This window comes from Hemicordylus capensis, chromosome 11, assembly GCF_027244095.1.
Source record: "Hemicordylus capensis ecotype Gifberg chromosome 11, rHemCap1.1.pri, whole genome shotgun sequence".
Lineage (NCBI taxonomy): Eukaryota > Metazoa > Chordata > Lepidosauria > Squamata > Cordylidae > Hemicordylus > Hemicordylus capensis.
Genome location: NC_069667.1, coordinates 9042257 through 9062011, shown reverse-complemented (window position 1 = coordinate 9062011; position 19755 = coordinate 9042257). Strand labels below are relative to the sequence as shown.

General features: G+C 46.1%; 2 protein-coding genes across 10 annotated transcripts in view; one reads left to right on the top strand and one right to left on the bottom strand.

Annotated features, from left to right (window-relative positions):
* FNDC3A (fibronectin type III domain containing 3A) overlaps nt 1-3695 on the top strand; it is an 86448-nt gene extending 82753 nt beyond the window's left edge. For all 4 annotated transcript variants that reach the window (XM_053273642.1, XM_053273643.1, XM_053273644.1 and 1 more), the window contains exon 26: nt 917-3695. In XM_053273642.1, coding sequence (XP_053129617.1) covers nt 917-1234 — 318 coding nt within the window. In that variant the 3' untranslated portion in view covers nt 1235-3695. The remainder of the gene's footprint in view (nt 1-916) is intronic.
* The window catches only part of LOC128335427 (growth hormone secretagogue receptor type 1-like), a 29433-nt gene extending 9751 nt beyond the window's left edge, over nt 1-19682 (bottom strand). For 2 of the 6 annotated variants that reach the window (XM_053273646.1, XM_053273647.1), the window contains exons 1-3: nt 8250-10575; nt 4886-5069; nt 3751-3806 (exon numbers count right to left, since the gene is read on the bottom strand). In XM_053273646.1, the coding sequence (XP_053129621.1) occupies nt 3776-3806; nt 4886-5069; nt 8250-9006 (972 nt within the window). In that variant the 5' untranslated portion in view covers nt 9007-10575 and the 3' untranslated portion in view covers nt 3751-3775. Of the gene's footprint in view, nt 1-3642; nt 3807-4885; nt 5070-8249; nt 10576-14220; nt 14318-19386 lie in introns of those variants that run through there. The other 4 variants (XM_053273650.1, XM_053273649.1, XM_053273645.1 and 1 more) reach the window with 4 other exon arrangements.
* Nucleotides 19683-19755: the final 73 nt, after the last annotated feature.

Sequence of the window (19755 nt, the reverse complement as noted above, 5' to 3'; positions counted from 1 at the left end):
CTTTTTAACTGTTCATTTAAATCCTATTTTCATAGAGAATGGAGGAATAGAGTCCTTGCTCCTTATCCCTTGAAGGCTAGTTCATGTTCAAAATACAGATACGAATATGAATGATAAGACCAAATGTCCATATGGTAACAATGCTACAGGAGCAGTTACTGAAATTGCTTCATCAGATGGTTCAGTAAATTAACTATTCTCTTTCTGTTGGATGTCTTTGTGAAATATGTTATGAGTCTTAGTAACACCATGATTCAACAGATCGCGAATAAGATCCCAAATGTTGCCAGATGCAGGCTGACTTTCTAACCGCACAACTTGTGGGCACCTCCCTATTTCCATTTCAAATGGCGTGTTTGCTCACGGACAGTTCAAACAAAGTGTGAGCCTATTTTTGTAGAGTTCAGTTATAGTATTGATTGGCAGATCGGCCTGGTGTGTGTTCAGGTTTTTAGCAATGCAGTGCAAGTGCCAGACTTGTCACATTCAACCAAGTCATTCTGTGGGCTGTCACCAGATGCCTGGATGGCTCTAAGAAAGGTCTCGATAAATTCATGGAGGGCAGGCCTATCAATAGCTACTAGTCTGAGGGGCTATGGGCCACCTCCAGCCTCAGAGACAAGATGCCTCTCAATACCAGTGGCAGGGGAGCAACAGCAGGAGAGAGGGCTCTTGCCTGTGGCAGTGGGCTTCCCAGAGGCATCTGGTGGGCCACTTTTTGAAGCAGGATGCTGGACTAGATAGGCCTTGTTTGGCCTGATCCAGCAGGGCTGTTCTTATACCTGTCTTGAAGCGACACTTAAAGCACACCAGAAGTTAGACCTGCAAAATGAGGATGGTGTTGAGCTGTCGGCTCACAGGTGGTTGGGTCCCCTTTGTCCAGAGCATGACCTGTGCCCGTCTTCTACTTCCGCAGGCATACAAGGGACCAGAGACGTCATTCCGCTTCTCCAACCTGCAGACAAACTGTGAGTATCGATTCCGGGTGTGTGCTGGCCGCCAGTACCAGGACACCACTGGGCCACAAGAACTGCACGGACCATATAGCCCTAGCACAGTGTTCTCATCTCAGAAACCGGAGTTGGTGCCCCAGTGCTCAGAGCCCAGCCCCGACCTCCCAAAGAGCAGGAGGAAGGCGCTCAGTGACGAACAGTTTGCATTCCTGCTCCTCGTCGGGTTTGCTGCCGTCGCCATCGTGTTTGCCGTCATCATCCAGTACTTTGTGATCAAGTAGGAGACTCGGAAACTGACCTCATCGCTCAGCTTATTCTTTTTTCATATGGGAGTTTATGCCTTGGGTATTTATGTAAATTCCAATTAAAATGCTAGCTGGGAATGATTGTATGAGACACACACGTTTCCATTTTTGCTGCTGATGAACAGCGAGGCTGGGGGGACAGAGCCTCTCTCCAGCCCCCTTCCAAAACGAAAAATGAAAATCCCCTATTGTAGCACAACGGTGCATCTTCTAATCAGGGTTAGCTGTTTAAAACAGCACAAAAGCTGCCTTAACACGCACTTGTGAGTCTCCAGAAAGCGGGACAATCTTTCTTCTCAAGTCCAGCAACGGAAGGAAGGGGGCAGGGGGCGAGAGGCCCCTGTGACCCCAGGCACGTGTGAGATCCAGCAGCAAAGATGCTTAAAGCTTAGAACAGTACTGTATTACAGAACATTGCTAGAGCATACTACATTTACTATACTGTAGACAAAAACCAAAACCAAAACCTTATTGACTTCGACTTTAGCTAGAGTGCTGCTTTTATTTTCCACTTGTTTTAATCGTTGGGATTCCGATAGTTAACGATCACTTCGAGAGCCAAGGGTAATGGTGGGAGATGTTGGCATTTTTCGGATTTTTATCAAAAGCGTGCGAGGCGCCGCGTCGGTCTAGATGCAGAGAGGGATGGCGTTGGTGCGTGGCGTGGCAAAGGCGCTCCCCTTCGATCCTGTGCATTTCTGCATGAAATGCTTTCTGTTGTTGGTGAGCAACTCAAGGCCCAACCCAGACTCTGCTCTCAGTGCCTGAGAGGATAGTAACGCCCTGTGCTTCTGAGTTAAACCACCTCCGCGTTTCTTTCAGAGGGAAAGCACAGATTTTTTTGTCTTTAATGAGAACAAAAAGTGCATTTATGATAAATGTTTCACTATTTGGCTCAAACTGAGCAAGTGTTTTTTGTACTATTCTTAACATAAAGTTTAAAAAGAGATTCAAACTGGTTTGTGTTTTGCTTTGGGTTTTTGTTTTGGATGCCCTTCTAATGTAATCCAACTGATCAAGTCGCACGTGAAAATGACTTTTTTTTTAAAAAAAAGAAAGGTAACATTAATGTTTTAAAGGAATTGCTGCCTCCCCAATAGCAGTGTGCTCTATTACATTGGTTCCCCCCTGCTCCCCATTCTTGTTTTTTTGTGGTTCAAGTCTGTTTTGTGAAGAACTCGCCCAGTGGCAGGTCTGGCTTTGGGTGAAATAGTTTTTTGGGGGAGTCTTGTTGGTGGATATCATGCACTACATAGGACTGTTCTTTGTCGAGCCTCTACAGCAGGCACCTGTGAAGTAAAAAAGCTGTGCTGTCTTTACATCTGTGCTCTCTCGGAAGCTGGAAACAACCCATTTAGTTTCAGAAAGCATCTTAAGAAAAAAAATCCAGAAAAAACTCAAGTTCAAAGGCCATATATGCATTTTTTAGTGTTTTGCCTACTCGTAGGGGCTGAACAGCTATACTTTATGAAACATCGGAACACTTGCACTTGTATGCGAGACCGTGGATGTAACTTGTGTGTACTTCATTTTAGCTTGAGATGTCTCTGTTTTCAGACCATAGACCATCAGAAGTGTTTCCCCACCGGCTGTTAGTTCATAATGGTAGCTTCTTACGGTTTGTGGTGTTGTGTTTTGCATTCCACATGTGGGACAAACCAAGACACAGATGACATATCACTTAATATCTTAAAAGTAGATTTATGGTGCAATCTGAACTTAACCTTTTTCAAAAATGTACTCTTTTTGTGCTCTATTTATTTTGATTTTTAAAAAAAATTCTGGAAAATGTATGTTTGAATGTATTGTTCTACTTGTAGCAGAACTTTAAGTTAATCATTTATTGTAATGGAAGCCTCTCTTCAGTGTTGGAAAGAGTTTTATACAGATTAGTGTCTTTAGTTCGCAGGAACGTTTACAACCAATTTTCCTTCATTTCCTTTCATACTTCACTTTTTTATTTAAAAAAAAAAAAAAAGATAGTCTATAGCAGATTTCTGTTGCCAAAGGGTTGTGTGTTTTGTTGCTGTTGTTCAAACTGACAAAAGATTTTGGGGTGGGGGAAAATCACATTTAATTGGCAACAGTATGTCAAATACATTTCTTAAATTAGGTTTTTCTGAATAAACACTAACCCAAATTATGACTTCCTAGAACTTTAAAGTTTAAATTTGTATTTGTAATTGCCACAATGTTTATATTGCCAGATGATTTGCTGGGAAACAATGTAATGTAGAATTTTATATTTACAACTATACATTCCAGATTGGTGTACTCCTAGTGGCATTAATGTATTAGATCGCCTTTTCTCTCGTATTGTAACTTTTGCTGTATTTCATACTTATGTTAAACCTGCCAGGCATCGTATTACTAAATTGTAACTATCAAATAGATAATATATTTAATATGTCCAATAAAAATACAAAGTTGTTCACAAGCTAGTTGTGGCATCATCACTGTTTCATGATAGATAAACAAGGATGGAAACTGACCTTCTTCAGCACAGAAATTTGGCACTTAGGAGGCAAGACGTCCCTCAGAACTCACCCTGACATAGAAGAAGAAAGGAATTCTGCTCAGGTGTAAGTGGCAATTTATAGGTAAGCAAAAATCCCCCCCACACCATATTAAAATGTTTGTATAGTACAAAAACCCTAATGGTGCAGCAGGGAATGACTTGACTAGCAAGCTAGAGGTTGCCGGTTCAAATCCCCGCTGGTATGTTTCCCATACTAAGGGAAAAACCTATATTGGGCAGCAGCGATATAGGAAGGTGCTGAAAGGCAACATCTCAGAGTGTGCAGGAGGCAGCAATGGTCAACCCCTCCTGTATTCTACCAAAGACAACCACAGGGCTCTGTGGTCGCCAGGGGTCAACACCAACTCGACAGTATTTAAATTATACTTTAAATTATACAGACATACATATACATACATATTTTCACGGAACCTAATGACTCAAGTTTGCTCATTATTTTGTGGCTTTAGTTATTCCTTGTAAAAATATTGGCCATAACTAATCTGTTGTTAGACACATCAAGGGTTTTAAATTAACAAACTGTGTTTAAAGTACTGCAAAATGTGGGGGGAGAGTGTGTATGTATCTATGTAATATGTACACATGTATAATAAACTCTATATAATAAAACTGGTCTTTCCTGGACTGACCTTCTTAAGGGTAATTGTTTGCATTCATGTGTGCAAAGCATCAAACATTAGCTCTTTGAGGAGACAAATACTTTGCCCTAAGAGATTGCACCCCTTACCTGTGGAGAGTTAAAAGTGTTAGCAAATCCAGTGAGAAAGCGGCAATATTCCCAAGGGAGTAGCCTCCAGTGCAGTGGGCAAGATGCTTTTGAAAAACAGCACAGTTTAGCTGTAAAAAGGCTGCCAAGATTTATGAATAAAAGGGGCTATTTAATTTAGGACCATGTTAGTTACCGGGGGCGGGGGGTGGGGAAGAGAAAAATCACAAGCTAAGGCAGCAATCATTGATAGCAGCACATCTCAAAATCCTTTTATAAGGAGGAGCTCATTCCCACAGCCTCCGTAGGAGTCTTTTGACTCCTGCATAAGGGTCTGGATTGCCAAACCTGGCTAGAGTTCAGAAGCTTACATACAGCTTGCCTGTATTTTTGTGACATGATGTTGTAAAGGATTGGATTCACAGACGCTCCAAGGTAGAACAGCAACATGGAGACAAGGTTGAAGTATTGGCTGACCTCGTACAGGACCATGTTTCCTTGGGCAAAGAGGATACGGCCGACATGCAGCGGAAGCCAGCAGAGAATAAAGGCCAGGACCACCACGGCTAAAGGGGGGAAAGAGAAACATGTGAATGCAGCACTTCCATTCCAGAGGAGATGTGTGTTAAAGGGCTTTAAAAGCAGCCTGTGAAAAACCTCCTGCAATCAAACTTTACTGAATTTGTTCAAAATTCTGAGAAAACATGCATAGGCTCACACTGCATGGTTGAAAGTCTCCTTTGCTAATCTGCAGCGAGGGTCCTATTTTAATAATTAGTGTTTCTAGTGTGTTCTAGGCATTAAAAGGAGCACAAATATATATTACTCAATGTATATCACTATAAATTGTGAAGTGTGTGTGTATTCAGTGAAATGTATTTCTAGGCAGCATACTTATTTTGAAATATCAGACTTAAATCCTTGGGGGCCTGGGGTGTGCAGAGGCCCTGGACTTTGAGAAGGGGCCCTATTTTAAAATCTGGTCTCAGGGCCCACTCCAACCTTGCTACACCCCTGCATTGCCCCTTTGACCCATTGCCCCTTTGACCCATCGCCCCATTGGGTCAAAAGTTTGAAAGTGAACTTTCCTAACGGGCTCACACTCTAAAAATATAAATAGGTTGGGTACCAGGAACAGCCCCCCCCCCCACAAGGGATTTTGTGCTGGGGCTGGATAGGGCCAGTTGCTCCCCCCTTTCAATCAAGAGAATCATCACCACTTTTAAAGAGGTGTCTCTTTGCTCTGTTAGCAGGAGGCTGGTGTGTGCTCCAGGTTCAATGGTTCGAAGGTTCAAAGGTGCTGCTTAGATTGCCGGCCAGGAGGACAAGCAGGAGAGCGGGCGAACAGGGCAAGTGGCTGAGGGGAACTGGGGCTGGGCAGGGGGCAATGGGGAGTCATGTGAGGTGTCTCTGGGGCCCCCCAAGGCAGTGGGGCCCCCCAAGGCAGTGGGGCCCCGAGGCAACCGCTTCCCCTTGCCTTATAGTAGTTACACCCCTGCCTTAAGATCACTTCATTCCAGTGCCATTCATCCAATTACCCTTTTGCATGAATGCACAAAATGGTATCTTGCCTCGCCCCCGCACCATGCTGCCTCCCTCAGTGCTCCTTGGTACTCGTGCTTGCTCCCCATCCCCCAAGGAATGCCCACCTGCACTCCCTTTCTGCGCCTCCATGATACTCCTCTTCCTCTTCTGTGCCATGTGCAAAACTGAGGAAGTGAGTGCCTTGATTGCAGTTGTTGGGGTGGGGTTGACTCCCAACCAGGGACCAGCACTCAACCCTTTGTGGACCGGTAGCGGTCCAGAGACCGGTGGTTGAGAAACTGTGACCTAGAGCACTGCTCAGCCCTGGCAAGATGCTAACATACAGCACCAAACGCTGTACCAAATCAGGAGGGAGTCAAGCAGCCCTACTGATGTTCAATTTCTACATCAATGCTATGGTGAGCTGCCTCAACAACTCAGATTTCCATCCTCCCAAGTGGGCGGAAAGATCCACCTCCATCCTACTCCATGCTGCTGCTGCAGCAGCAATCCTCTCGAGGACCCCTATGGGCCTCAGAAGGGCGCTGGCGGCTTGGTCACAGTATTGCAAAGATGATGATCAACTGGAAATAAACTACCAAAAAACTAAGATCATGGCCTTCGCCAGAAGACCAAAGATCCACTGCTGGAGTATCGTCGGCCATAGAATTGAACAGGTCACCTCCAGGCCTTACAGGTACCTTGCTGTATCTCCAGTGCCACTTTGCGTCTGGAAACTGGTATGATAAAAGTTGAGGCCAGAGTTTGGAGGACTGTTCTCAATCACTGGCTCAGACTAACTCTTTGCCCACAGGGACCTGGCCCCCTTGACGCAGCAGGACAACTTCCATTCCCCCTGGAAGCAGGCAGTCGATAATAAGGTGGCACTGCTGGGCTTCTTGCTAGGGGCAGTGGCAAAGCAAAAACGACCATCAAACAGAGGCTCCTGGACACAGAATGCCAGGCAGACCCAAGTATGGTGCATGGCTACCTGGCCTTGGACACATCTAGGTTTAATGTATCCCCACCCACAGACACATACTTGACTCCGCTGCAAATTCCAAGCCACAGGAGGACATTCACCCTCGCCCGTTGTCATGCTCTTCCATCCACTGTGATGGAAGGCAACTATAGGAAGATCCCACCAATGGAAAGGCTGTGCCTCTGGGGAGGTGGAAACCACTGAACATGTTCTCTTTTCCTGCCCATTTTATAAAGACTAACCCACCCCCTACAAAGCAACTGTGTGCTCTTTGGGATCGGTGGTTACCTCTCCCCACCACCTTCTGCCCTAGTCTGTGGGCCACCTCTACAGCTGGGTCCTGAGTGCTGCCACCCAGTCGAGTGCCACCTCCGCGGCCTCCTCCCCCCCCGTCCTGGTCTCCTGCCGCCCGGTCGGGTGCCGCCTCTGCCCCCCTTCGCCCTAGTCTCCTGACACCACCGCCCCCCCCTTCTGTCCTAGTGTGCCGCCACTCGGTCGGGTGCCACCTCCACGCCCCCCCCCTTCTGCCTGGTCTGGTGCCCCCTACTCCCCCTACTTCTCCTCTACCCTGGCCTCCCCAGTCAAGCCTCCTCTAAGATGCTGTTCTCAGATGAAAAGCTTTGCAGCCATCCAAAGACACTGACTGGGCGCTGCAAAGCAAGGTGAAGCAGTTCAGGATCACGACGGACTCTACCAAGGTAGCAAGTACCGCTGCAGCTGAGCTGTGGCACTGGCCATCAGGGCCGGAAAGCGACACCGGCATGGTTGCTGGCTTTGAGAAGGGCAACGGCAACGGTGGACGCGGCAGGTCTGCCTCTGCAGGGCCTGCGTCAGAAGGGTGCAGTGTTTGCGCTGCAAACTCCAGCAGTGGAGTGAGGGAACTCCTCTGTGTGTGCTTGCCCAACTGGTCCCCGCTGCTGTGATGCCTCTAAAGTGCTGGGTGTGAACTCTGCGGGGTGAGGGAACTAGCCCTTGGTGCTTACATGAACTCTCTCTCATGCTGTGTGATGCCAACCTGGCAACCGATGAAGTCTGGGATTCATGCTAATGTGCTGGAGGACAATAGCAGGGTGAGGATTCTTTGATCGTGCATTGCTACACTATATTGTACTTTATGCAGGCCTGGAGGGGCTGGGCGCAGCAAGACAGTGGGATATATAATACTCAAGGTAGTCAAGGCACCAGTTTTGCTGATTCCCACCCCCCCCAAGTCATTTCTCCAAAACAGAATGCTACTTACCTAGCATTTTGACAGTTTGCTGGTGGTACTTCTCTCTTGTTGCAGCCTGTCGGCCTTCCAGCCTGTGGGCCGTTCTCCAGAGCTTTCTGCATATCAGCCCGTAGAGGAGCACCAAGCAGAACACGGGGAGGAAAAAATACAGTGTGGAAAGCCAGGTCATGGTTTCCAGAAGTCCAGAGCGGGCTGCTCGGTCTAGGCATGTGCATTCAGTCGTTTCCTCGGCCAGGCTCCCGTTACGGTGCTCTGTGCCGAAGAGAAACAGGATGGGGAAAGCGGTCACAGAAGATAAAAGCCAGATCAAGAGAATGACGCCTTTGACGCGGCTTTTAGTGATGGTGGTTTTAGCTCTCAGAGGAAAGCAGATGGCGAAGTATCTTTCGACGCTCAAGGTGGTTACGTGGAGTATTGTGCAGTAAGTGCATGTTTCACTGAGGTAGAAGATAAATTTGCAGAGGAAATCGCCAAAGATATATGGCTTATACTTCCAGATCCTGTACAAATCAGAAGGCACGCCCAGAAAGATCAGACTGTCCGATAAGGCCATGCTGGACAAATACATATTAACGGTCGTTTGCATCTCCTTGTACCTTTTAAAAATTAATATAATGGTGACATTCCCAGCAAGGCCAAAGAAAAACAAGAGGATGGAAATTATTGTCACTGGCACCAGCACAGAGATGTCAAACAGTGAGAAAGTAGGGTCTTCATAATAGTCTGTGTCATTTCCATCAGAGGTGTTTGATGAAAAGAAAGCCATTTCTCACTGAGGTCGGTTTCTCTTTTCCAAGGAGTGATAGGAATCGCTCTCCTGTTCTCTCATGCATCTATGCTCTAATGCAACCTTTCCAAAGGCTGCTAGATCCCCTTACTGACAAGTTCAGGCTGATCTTCCTCCAAGACCGAGGCCTGCTTATACAAATCCATAGTCTACAGAATTCAAAGCTATAAGTATGCACCATGACTTTACCTTTGAAGCGGAAAGTATTGTTGGAGTCAACCTGAAAGGAGGTCTCTTCAATTCCTGCTCGGAGCAAAGGGAAAGGAATTAGATTTACATATTCAATGTGTATTTAACTGCATATTAACACCCCACCCTACTCCAGCATCACCAAGAGTAAAATAAAACCTTAATAATTATAACAGGGAGTCTGTTGGATGAGCACAGAAAAGTATCTGCTGTATCTCTCTCTCAGCTTTAGCAAACCACCAAGACAGATGCACATTGCTCAGATTAATAAACAGACACAGACAGACAGAGCAATTCTTTTTACCTTTTCCGAAAACGGTTTTCAAGGCTCTTTAGCAACTCCCAGGGATCCCATTCGTGGTGCAAGCTTATTTTCCACGGGATCTCACAAGCACGGCTGCATTTACCACACTTGCAGAACAGCCATTTTTTAAAAGACGGCAGAGAGGAGCAAGGGGCGCATCTCTGCGCCTGGCAGCTGTGCGTTTAAGCCTGATTAAGTGCCACGTCTCCTGGGGAAATTGGGTGGGAAAGTTTGATCTTTGGAGTGCTCTTGCTGTGGAGCGTGATAAATACGGCTGCATTTTATAGCCATCCATCACCATTTTCTGCCAGTTACACACCCTGCCTCTCCTTTTCTCCTTAATCTATCAACTAAAGTGGAGAGCATCCGTCGTTACCAGGGAGGTCCAGCCTGCAATTTGATGCCAGAGTCTAATTAGAATTGCTCTGATCAATTAAATGTTTCCATTGTGCCTTATCGGCCAGGGGCAGTACTTGCTGAGGGGCTCCTCCTTCCCGCTGGCTTCGTTGTGGCAGATGCTGTGGTGTGGAAAGATTTTGAGTGCATGCCATTTTAATGGGTTCCTCAAGAGGCAAAAAGAAAGGGAAAAAAGGCTGCATGGTCAGTGAATTTCACTTAGCCTTCCATTTATTTGATCATTAACCAGTGCTGTCCAAACAGCTTTGCCAAATCAGATCATCTCTGAACTGGGGCAGCTATTTTGGAAAATCCTCATTTATTATGGCCAAAAGGCCTGCTCGATATACACCCCAACATGCTTTGCTCACATGGGAAGCGGCCGCCTTCTGAGTCAGACCATTGGTCCACCAAGCTCAGTATTGTCATCACAGACTGGCAGCAGCTTCTCCAAAGTTGCAGGCAGTTGTCCACAGCCCTGCCAGGGACTGAACCTGGGACCTTCTGCAGGCAAAGCAGATGCTCATCCGCTGAGCAATGGCCACTTACTTGTTGTAAGGCAGCTGCCTGTGTTAGACCATGGGCTGCACACGGAGATTGCATGATTGATTCCCACATTTTATTGAGAAGCCAACCACATGAAACAGGCCAGTGTTCAAAAATCATGCCGCCACTTGGACAACCATGGACATCTGAGGCCATCCAAAACAAAAAACAATTTGTTTTGCCCAGCAAGGCATTTTATGGTCTTGACCTCTGCTTCTGAACATGACAACAGCCCTGCTGGATCAGGACCACAGCTAATCTAGTCCAGCACCCTGTTTCCCACTGTGGCCCACCAGATCTAAAAAGCCCACAGGCAAGAGGTGCGGGCACACCCTCTCTTGTTGTTGTTCCCCTGCAACTGGTATTTAGAGGCATCTTGCCTCTGAGGCTGGAGGTAGCCCACAGCCACCAGACTAGTAACCATTGATAGGCCTGTCCTCCATTAACTTATCTAAGCCCCTTTTAAAGCCACACAAGTTGGTGGCGGTCACACCACATCTTGTGGCAAAAAATTCCATTGTTTGTGCACTGTGTGGGAAAGTGCTTCCTTTTGTTGGTCCTAAATTTCCCGGCAATCGGTTTCATGGGATGACCTCCGGTTCCAGTGCAGGGAGAGGGGGAGAAAAAATTCTCTCCGTCCACTCTCTCTACTGGCTTGCAGATATTTTTTTTTATTGATTAAGTGCCGTCAAGTCAGTGTCGACTCTTAGCAACCACATACTGTAGATAGATTCTCTCCCGGATGATCAGTCTTCAGCTTGGCCTTTCAGGTCTCTCAGTGGTGCATTCATTGCTATCGTCATCAAGTCCATCCACGTTGCTGCTGGTCGTCCGCTTCTTCTCTTTCCTTCAACTTTCCCCAGCATGATGGACTTCTCAAGGGAGCTGGGTCTTCGCATCATGTGTCCCAAGTATGATAGTTTCAGCCTGTTTGTGCCTCGAGTGAAAATTCTGGATGGATTTGTTTGATCCAGATATTACTACCCATATTTATACACCATTTCCCAACACATTTCTCAAAGTGGTTTTATACAGCAAGAGGAGTGAGAAGATTGTTTCCTGCTCCTAGAGGGACTCACAACTTTTTCTTTTCAACAGGAACACCAGGGAGACGTCAGCGGCAGCCACTGGATTGTGAACAGTCGCTAAGCGGGTCAGTTGCTTTCCTCCCCGCTGCAGGAGGAAGCGGAGGATAAGCTGCTGAAAAAGCAGCACTAGTGCCCTCTAGTGTTGGAGATGCTGCAAGGACAGAAGAGAGGAGAGCTGGTCTTGTGGTAGCAAGCATGACTTGTCCCCTTAGCGAAGCAGGGTCCACCCTGGTTGCATATGAATGGGAGACTAGAAGGGTGAGCACTGTAAGATATTCCCCTCAGGGGATGGGGTCGCTCTGGGAAGAGCAGAAGGCTCCAAGTTCCCTCCCTGGCAGCATCTCCAAGATAGGGCTGAGAGAGATTCCTGCCTGCAACCATGGAGAAACTGCTGCCTGTCTGTGAAGACAATACTGAGCTAGGTGGACCAATGGTCTGACTCAGTATATGGCAGCTTCCAATGTTCCTAAGAGTATCACATTAACAGGGGTTCTCAACTTGGGCTCCCCCAGATGGTGTTGGACTACATCCCCCTTCATCTGCTGCAGACTGCAGCAGGGGGTGATGGGAGTTGTAGTCCCAACATCATCCCGGGACCCCAAGTTTGAGAACCTCTGGCACAGAAACATGTTCTGTGTTAGAAAGCAGCAATTGTTGCCAAAGAGGAAAGAACCCTAGAATTCAGAAGCTGCTTGGGAGACTATATGCAGGGTCCTGGACCTGCCTCTGTTCTGATGATTAAACATGGTAGGCATGTGTGAGAGCCTGAGCTGTATAGCTCCCCAAAGAGCAATGGAAGAGTGGGCTTAGGATCTTCAACAGAATTCTCATTCAAACAAAACCATGGCTCTGTGGAAAGCGGGCGGTGGGGGGCGGGAAGAGCCACATGTGCCCAGCCTCCCCCTTTAATTTAACAGAGTTTCCCACTTCCTTCCTCACACTCTTGGAAAGCGGCTCCCCACCTGTGGCACTCCAGCTGTTAGGAACATAGGAAGCTGCCATATACTGAGTCAGGCCATTGGTCGATCTAGCTCAGTATTGTCTTCACAGACTGGCAGCGGCTTCTCCAAGGTTGCAGGCAGGAGTCTCTCTCAGCCTTATCTTGGAGATGCTGCTGGGGAGGGGACTTGAAACCTTCTGCTCTTCCCAGAGTGGCTCCATCCCCTGAGGGGAATATCCTGCAGTGCTCACACTTCTAGTCTCCCTTTCATATGCAACCAGGGTGGACCCTGCTGAGCTAAGGGGACAAGTCATGCTTGCTACCAGAAGACCAGCTCTCCTCTCCTAAATTGTAAGTAAATTGTAGCTGAGGATGACGGGAGTTGGCTGGAGACACCTGACTTTGGATCTGCACGGAGAGCTTGCCAGGAGTCCTGGCGAACCTTGCTCCTCTAGAGACGGTCTGCACCAATGGCCGCCTCCCTGATATCTGGCCGAAGAGATCCTGTTGCCGGGGACAACAGCCAAGATGGCGCACTCCAGAGTTGTTGCTTTTACAATTCAGAACTGGACAGCGGTATCTGAGTGTAACTATGCACCAATGCAACATGCAGCTGTGCATTTGCCTTGCCTATTGTTCTGTTGTCTAGAGCAGTGTTTCTCAACCACCGGTCCGTGGACCGGTGCCGGTCCGTGAGGGTTGAGTGCCGGTCCGTCCTGGTCCATGAGGAATTAATCCCCCCAACAAAACAATTTCAAGCTGGTGGGGACCACTTCTGCTGGGAGCTCTCCGGAGCTCATTTCTAGGCAGGCTCTGCCTAGAGGTATAACAGAGAATGTTATACCTCACTGCTGAGATAACATTCATTTTGAGGAAGCTAACAGTGTTATCCCAGCAGCAAGTGCTGCCTGCCAAAAAATGAACTCTGGAGAGCTCCCAGCAATGGTGGCCCCCACCAGCCTGAAATTGTTTTGGGGGGTGCCTGGGGGTAGGGACAAGGGGTGTGTGTGACCCCTTTACTAACTGCTGGTCCTGGAAACTGTGCACAAAGGATGTACCAGTCCATGATTCCAGACCAGTTGAGAAACACTGGTCTAGAGAGTCCATGGCCTTTGGCAGCCTATAGAGACCTAATCCTCAGAACAGGGCTACATCCATTGATGAAGAGGAAGCCGTGGAGTCTGTGGGAAGCACCTTTGGTATGGGCAGGTGAAATGCCTCTGCTTGAACAGGAGCCTTGAGAGGAGCCTGCACTACTCACTTGACTTTTCTCCTTGTCGTCTGTCACTGTTCAATCATCGAACACAGCAGTTCCCATCCTGGGGGCCTCCAGGTGTTGCTGAACTACAATGCCCATCATCCCCATCCACGGTCAATTGTAGCAGGTGTTGATGGGAGCTGTAATTTGGCAACATCTGGACCTAGGGTTGCTGTGTTCAGGGTAGCCCCTCAGATTTTGGCTCCCCCACCCGACTGCTAAATCCCACCTGGATTTACATGGATTTCAAATGCGCTGCCCGGATTTTACTCTGGATCCGATCACGTGGGAGGGCAGAGAAGGAGGGGAAAGTATACAAATCTCTCAGATAAATACATACATAAAATGCAAATGAGTTGCCACATAATTTGCATAATATGAACTGTGCGGTTTTCGGACTGCAAAAAGCCCCGGTGCAGCCCATCTGCTATCCATGATATAGAAGAAAGTAACAGTAGAAAAGCAACCTTACCCGGAGGTTGAAGCAGAAGCAAGGAGGCAGGACCGGGCCTTGGAGAAGAGATGGAGGCAGGCCTGATTCCCAAGGAGGACAGAGCGGACTGGAGACACTGAAAAGGAGAGGACACTCATAATGTGAGAAGAGGGGTTCTGGTGGCTGTGGACGTGCCAGGACAGACTCACCAGGGGAGGCACAATGGCCGGGCGGATCTTCAAGATCTCCTTTCAACTCAGGAAAAATTCCAAACCATTATTATTAGGAATAAAAATAATTTTGAGGTCAAAATGTGAGAGGTGGAATAAGGTTTAGATGAATACAAATACAATAGAACAAATATTTATATACCACTTTTCAACAAGAGTCTCCAAAGCGGCTTAGATAGATAAAATAGATAGATTAGATTAGATTGGCTCCCTGTCCCCAAAGGGCTCACAGTCTAAAAAAGAAACATAAGGCAGATACCAGCAACAGCCACTGGAGGGATGCAGTGGTGGGGATGGACAGGGCCAGTTGCTCTCCCCCTGCTAAATAAAGGGAATCACCAATTTTAAAAAGGTGCCTCTTTGCTCAGTTAGCAGGGGAGTCTCATGAATCTCAACCTAGAAATAAGTGGCAGGAGAAGAGAATACTAATGACGTGTGGTGGGGCGGGGGAAACATTTCCGTTAAAGTAAAGGTAAAGTGTGCCATCAAGTTATTACTAATACCATGCTATCAACAACAGCATAAGGTTTAAAGGAATAAAGTAACTCCCACCGGAGAGTATGGACTTCTCTGTGGGTTTCCCACCTGCAGCTGCCCGTAGCCAGTTGGATGGGGGGAGGTCCCGAGAAAGGCACCCCACAGTGGGGCTTGCATTTTGGTGGGCTTTCTGAACACTCAGTTGTTATACTGAGGAGACCACTTGGCATATCTGGTTTCTGTTTTTAATCGTAAACCGCCCTGAGCCATTTCGGAAGGGCTGTATAAAAATCGAATAAATAATAATAATAATAATAATTAATAATTAAATATCTACAAACAGATTAGAAGGTGCTTAAAGGCAGGGGAGATGTGGCGTACTTTTGGGGGGTGGGGAATGCTGGGGGTATGAATGGATGTCAATATCAGGGCAACTGAGAGAGAGAGAAATTTGGAGAAGTGCTCTGGAGATCCTATACAGGTTTCGAGAGCGTTCATCTTTGCCAGAATGGCTGAACCTGCCTTCCTTCCACAGCAAGTAGACAGACATACAAATCAAATTTTAAAAGAACATTGGATATTGAGCATCTCTTAGCCCCCTTGGGAGTGTCTCTTCTCTGACAAAATGAAGCAGCCCCACTCTTGGCTTAAAAAGCAGGTGCTGTATCTGTTTCAATTCCCTCCCCAAATTGCCTTTTTTCCCCTGCCCCACGGAACAGAACAATTTCCTCCCTATGGCGCCCACATTTTCTTTCCTGGAAATCTGGCACTGCTACTCAACCTGCCCAAGCCTGTTTTTCAAAGCTGGGTCCTGGAACTTTCCGCACTGGTGCTAAAGCCATAAGGAAAGTAATCCAGCCAATTCAAGCGGCTAAGATTTCCCGTGGCGTCTCTCTCCCCCTGGAGCTTCGGCCCAACTTCATGGGAGATTTCCTTTTCCTTTCAAGAAAGCCCTTTTCCTTCTGCTCGTGCACGGTGCCACAGACACCCTGTTACTTCTTTCCTGCTTCTTTCCATCATTCAACTTCCAGCCCATCCGATCTAGAGCACATGTGGGAGGTCACCGCACATGCCCCCCTTTTATTTTCTTAAAACTCAACTTGGATCCAACAAAAATGCACCCTACCTAGGGAGGGGGCTCAAACTTGGGTCCCCAGGTGTTGTTAGGACTACAAGTCCCATCACCCCCAGCCTTCGGCCATTGTGGCTGGGGATGGTGGGATTTGGGTCCTCAGATGTTGTTGGTCTGTAACTCTCATCATGCCCAGCCTCAAGGGCCAAAGGCTGCAGATGATGGGAATTGGAGTCTCCAGATGTTGTTAGGACTACAAATCCCATCACCCCCCAGCCTTCGGCCACTGTGGCTGGGGATGGTGGGATTTGGGTCCTCAGATGTTGTTGGTCTGTAACTCTCATCATGCCCAGCCTCAAGGGCCAAAGCTGCAGATGATGGGAACTGGAGTCTCCAGATGTTGTTAGGACTACAAATCCCATCATCCCCCAGCCTTCGGCCACTGTGGCTGGGAATGATGGGAGTCGTAGTCCAACATCACCTGGGGACCTAAGTTAGAGAACCCCTGCTCTAACCTATCCATGGCAAACATAATTCTGGTTACCAGAACCTCACGCCAATGAAGAAGCCTTATATATTGCGTTGCTTGATGCTGAAACTCCAGGCAGCATACATAGGGTCCCTAGCAATCCCCCACAAGAACATAGAGCAAACTATTTGTTTATACAGAAACTGAACTGTTGCTTCTTAGTTGAGAAAGCTGCGATTCTTATTAGCTTGCACTTGGAAAGAACTTTTGAGATGAAATGTCCATTACATGAGTGGGGAAGAAGGTGAAATACGTGGCAGTAGCATTCTTTCGTCAACCTTTGTGTGCCTCACAAACTTCTGGAAAGAAGCTATTTACGCTGACCGTATAATTTAGGCTTGCTAAATATGAACAGTATGCACTTCTAAGCAGGACTCACAGACATGAGCTTCGACAAATAATAGGATTATGTAGATTCTCTTTTTTCTTGCTAGCATATTCATAGACATGGGATATTTGAAGCTATTTGATTTGTTCTCAGATATGTAAATGCAGCTTTTCTGATGTAGTATTGCAGCATACTTGGATGATATGAAAGTGTATTGAACGTACTTCTGCAGTACTTAAGGTCTGCATATCAGATTTAGGAACCCAAGTAAAAATGAGGCTCCTGAAATATATGCAGCATAAAAGTCTAATTAGGGATGAGATCCTGCAGCATTTATTTGGCAGGTAACTGGATTTATGAACAGCAAACTGGTTAATCTGCTAGAAGATAATGCAATTTTTACAGTTTTCTTCAGATAAAACCACCACTTTATGTCATTTATTATTTATTTTTATTTTATTATTATTTTTCCAAATTTGTATACTGCCCCAAACGTCCATCTCTGGGTGGTTTACAACACAAAACAGATTAAAAATGAAAACCTTAAAACAATTTAAAACCTCAGTCCAGTTAAAAAGCTTGGATGAAAAATTAAGTCTTTAGAGACTTTTTTAAAGTTGTCAGAGATGGGGAGGCTCTTATTTCAGCAGGGAGCACATTCCAGAGTCTCGGGGCAGACACAGAGAAGGCCTGTCCCTGCATAGCCACCAGATGAGCTGGTGGCAACTGCAGACGAACCTCTCCAGATAATTTCAATTGGCAGTGGGGCTCATGGGGAAGAAGACCTTTTCTTAAATATCCAGGGGGCTAAGCTGTTTAGGGCTTTATAGGTTATAATCAGCACCTTGTATTTGCCTGGAAACTTACTGGAAACTAATTATATAGCATTTTGGAAAGTAATGTAATTCTTTAGACTATATTGGCAGATAGACTTCTGGAATCTTAAGCTTTTGCTAAAGTTCTGTTTATAACAGAGATTTAATGTAGTCAGGAGGCCAGTAAAGTAATATTAACCCCAAAGCAACCTTCTAAAATGTTATTCAACTTAGAAAAGTTCAAAGTTTGGAGCTGGGGAGTTTTGAAGCAAGCTGTTTACATTGATTGTGCTAAAATAAACACTGATATTACTTTCTTGTTCAAATAACTTTGCTTTGTGTACCAACCAGATGGAGGCTTGATCACTGCCTGCAATCCTGATGTCAAGGAGAATCCTAGGTGCTTAAATACTATATGCACGTGCTGCCTTTACAAACATAAGCTTACTTCATAATGTCAGAGCAGGTGGAATTTATATCTGATCCTAACAAATATTTAATTTTGGGAGTGGAGTCCAATCAATACTGCAAGCAAATGAATGCCTCACCATTTCAGGTGACTGAGGGGGAAGTTTGATGTTAAATCTCTATAACTCTATTGTAAACCACCCAGACACTTAAGTTTTGGGTGGTATAAAAATATGTTTAAAATATGTGTTTTTTTAATATATATATATATTAACATATTTTATACACATACATACATACACACACACACACACACACACACACACACACACACACACTCCCCCAAAGAAGCATCAAATCTATCCACACACTGCACTTTGCAATCAGGAAAGCTGAAATCTGCAGTCTAAAGCATTTATGTTCATTTAAATTTACTTAATTTTAAGCAAATTAAGTCAATCTGTTTATTTGCCATAACTACTACTTCTCATAATTGTGTAGAAGAGTACTCCCATCTCCCACTCACAGTTCGGCACATGCAAACACATCCACCGAAACTTCGGCAGTTTCACCAGATGCATGCATTCATGCCAGTCTTCACAGCCACAAAAACTAGATACTTGCAGATGTATTTGTTTTGAGACAGAAACCGATTCTCAAGATGCTGCATCCTACAACCAATTCTATTCTTGCAGAGTGCAACTGTAATCCACACAGCCTTGGGGAAAGCCCATATTAATTCGAGGGGCAATTCCAAGGGTAACGGAGTTAGGCATGTTACCACGTTTGCAATAACTGTTGGCTGGTTTCCAGGCTGGTATTACATATACCCACCAGCAAGAGAACATCTCCTCCTATAAGGCCATTTTTTTTTTTACAAAACTCTTAAATCTTAGTGTCTGCAACATGCAAAACATGTCAGTATTCAGAATCAGAAGCAATGCCCAAAAATGATGTCCCAATTACGGAATCAGAAATGATGTTCAAAAATTCTGATTCTATTACCTTAGAATAGGAGATGTTCTCTTGCCAATGGGTAGTAATGTATAACATCAAGATATAATATCAACTAAATTTTTGCATATGGCTACAAGTAACATGCCTGATTCCACTACGCTTGAAATTGCCCCATGGTCACCTCAGGCAGAACCTCTCTCTCTCTCTCTCTCTCTCTCCCCCACCCCCAGAATATCCATTGCCCCCTCCTGTAAAACTTCATGAGCAGTGTTGCCACCCAGTTAGAGAAACCCAAGTCCATTTATCATATATACTTTCATTGATTAACCAGTCAAGCTCATACATGGGTAAAAACAACTATTCTGAGAAGAAAAACCATATGCACATACCTTTGTTTTTAGGAAGTTCAGTATGTATGTTGTCGCAAGCATAACCTCAGGTATGCACTCCCGGTGTAAGATAAGAAGCCTCTTAAGGTGGTTCCTGCCATCTGCAGCTTTTAGAAGTACTTGCAGCAATAAATCATCATCACCTTTGCAATCTACTGCTCAGTTAATTGGTACATTTTTAGGTGATCAAGGGTTTCCGTTAACTGGTTCATCTTAACCTGGGGTTCTCAACCTCTGGCCCCCAGATGTTGCTGGACTACAGCTCCCATCACCCCCTGCCACTGTGGCGGGGGATTATGGGGGTTGTAGTCCACCATCTAGGGTAACAGCACCAAGGCCCTCCGGGGGGGAGGGGGATGCAGCTGATAG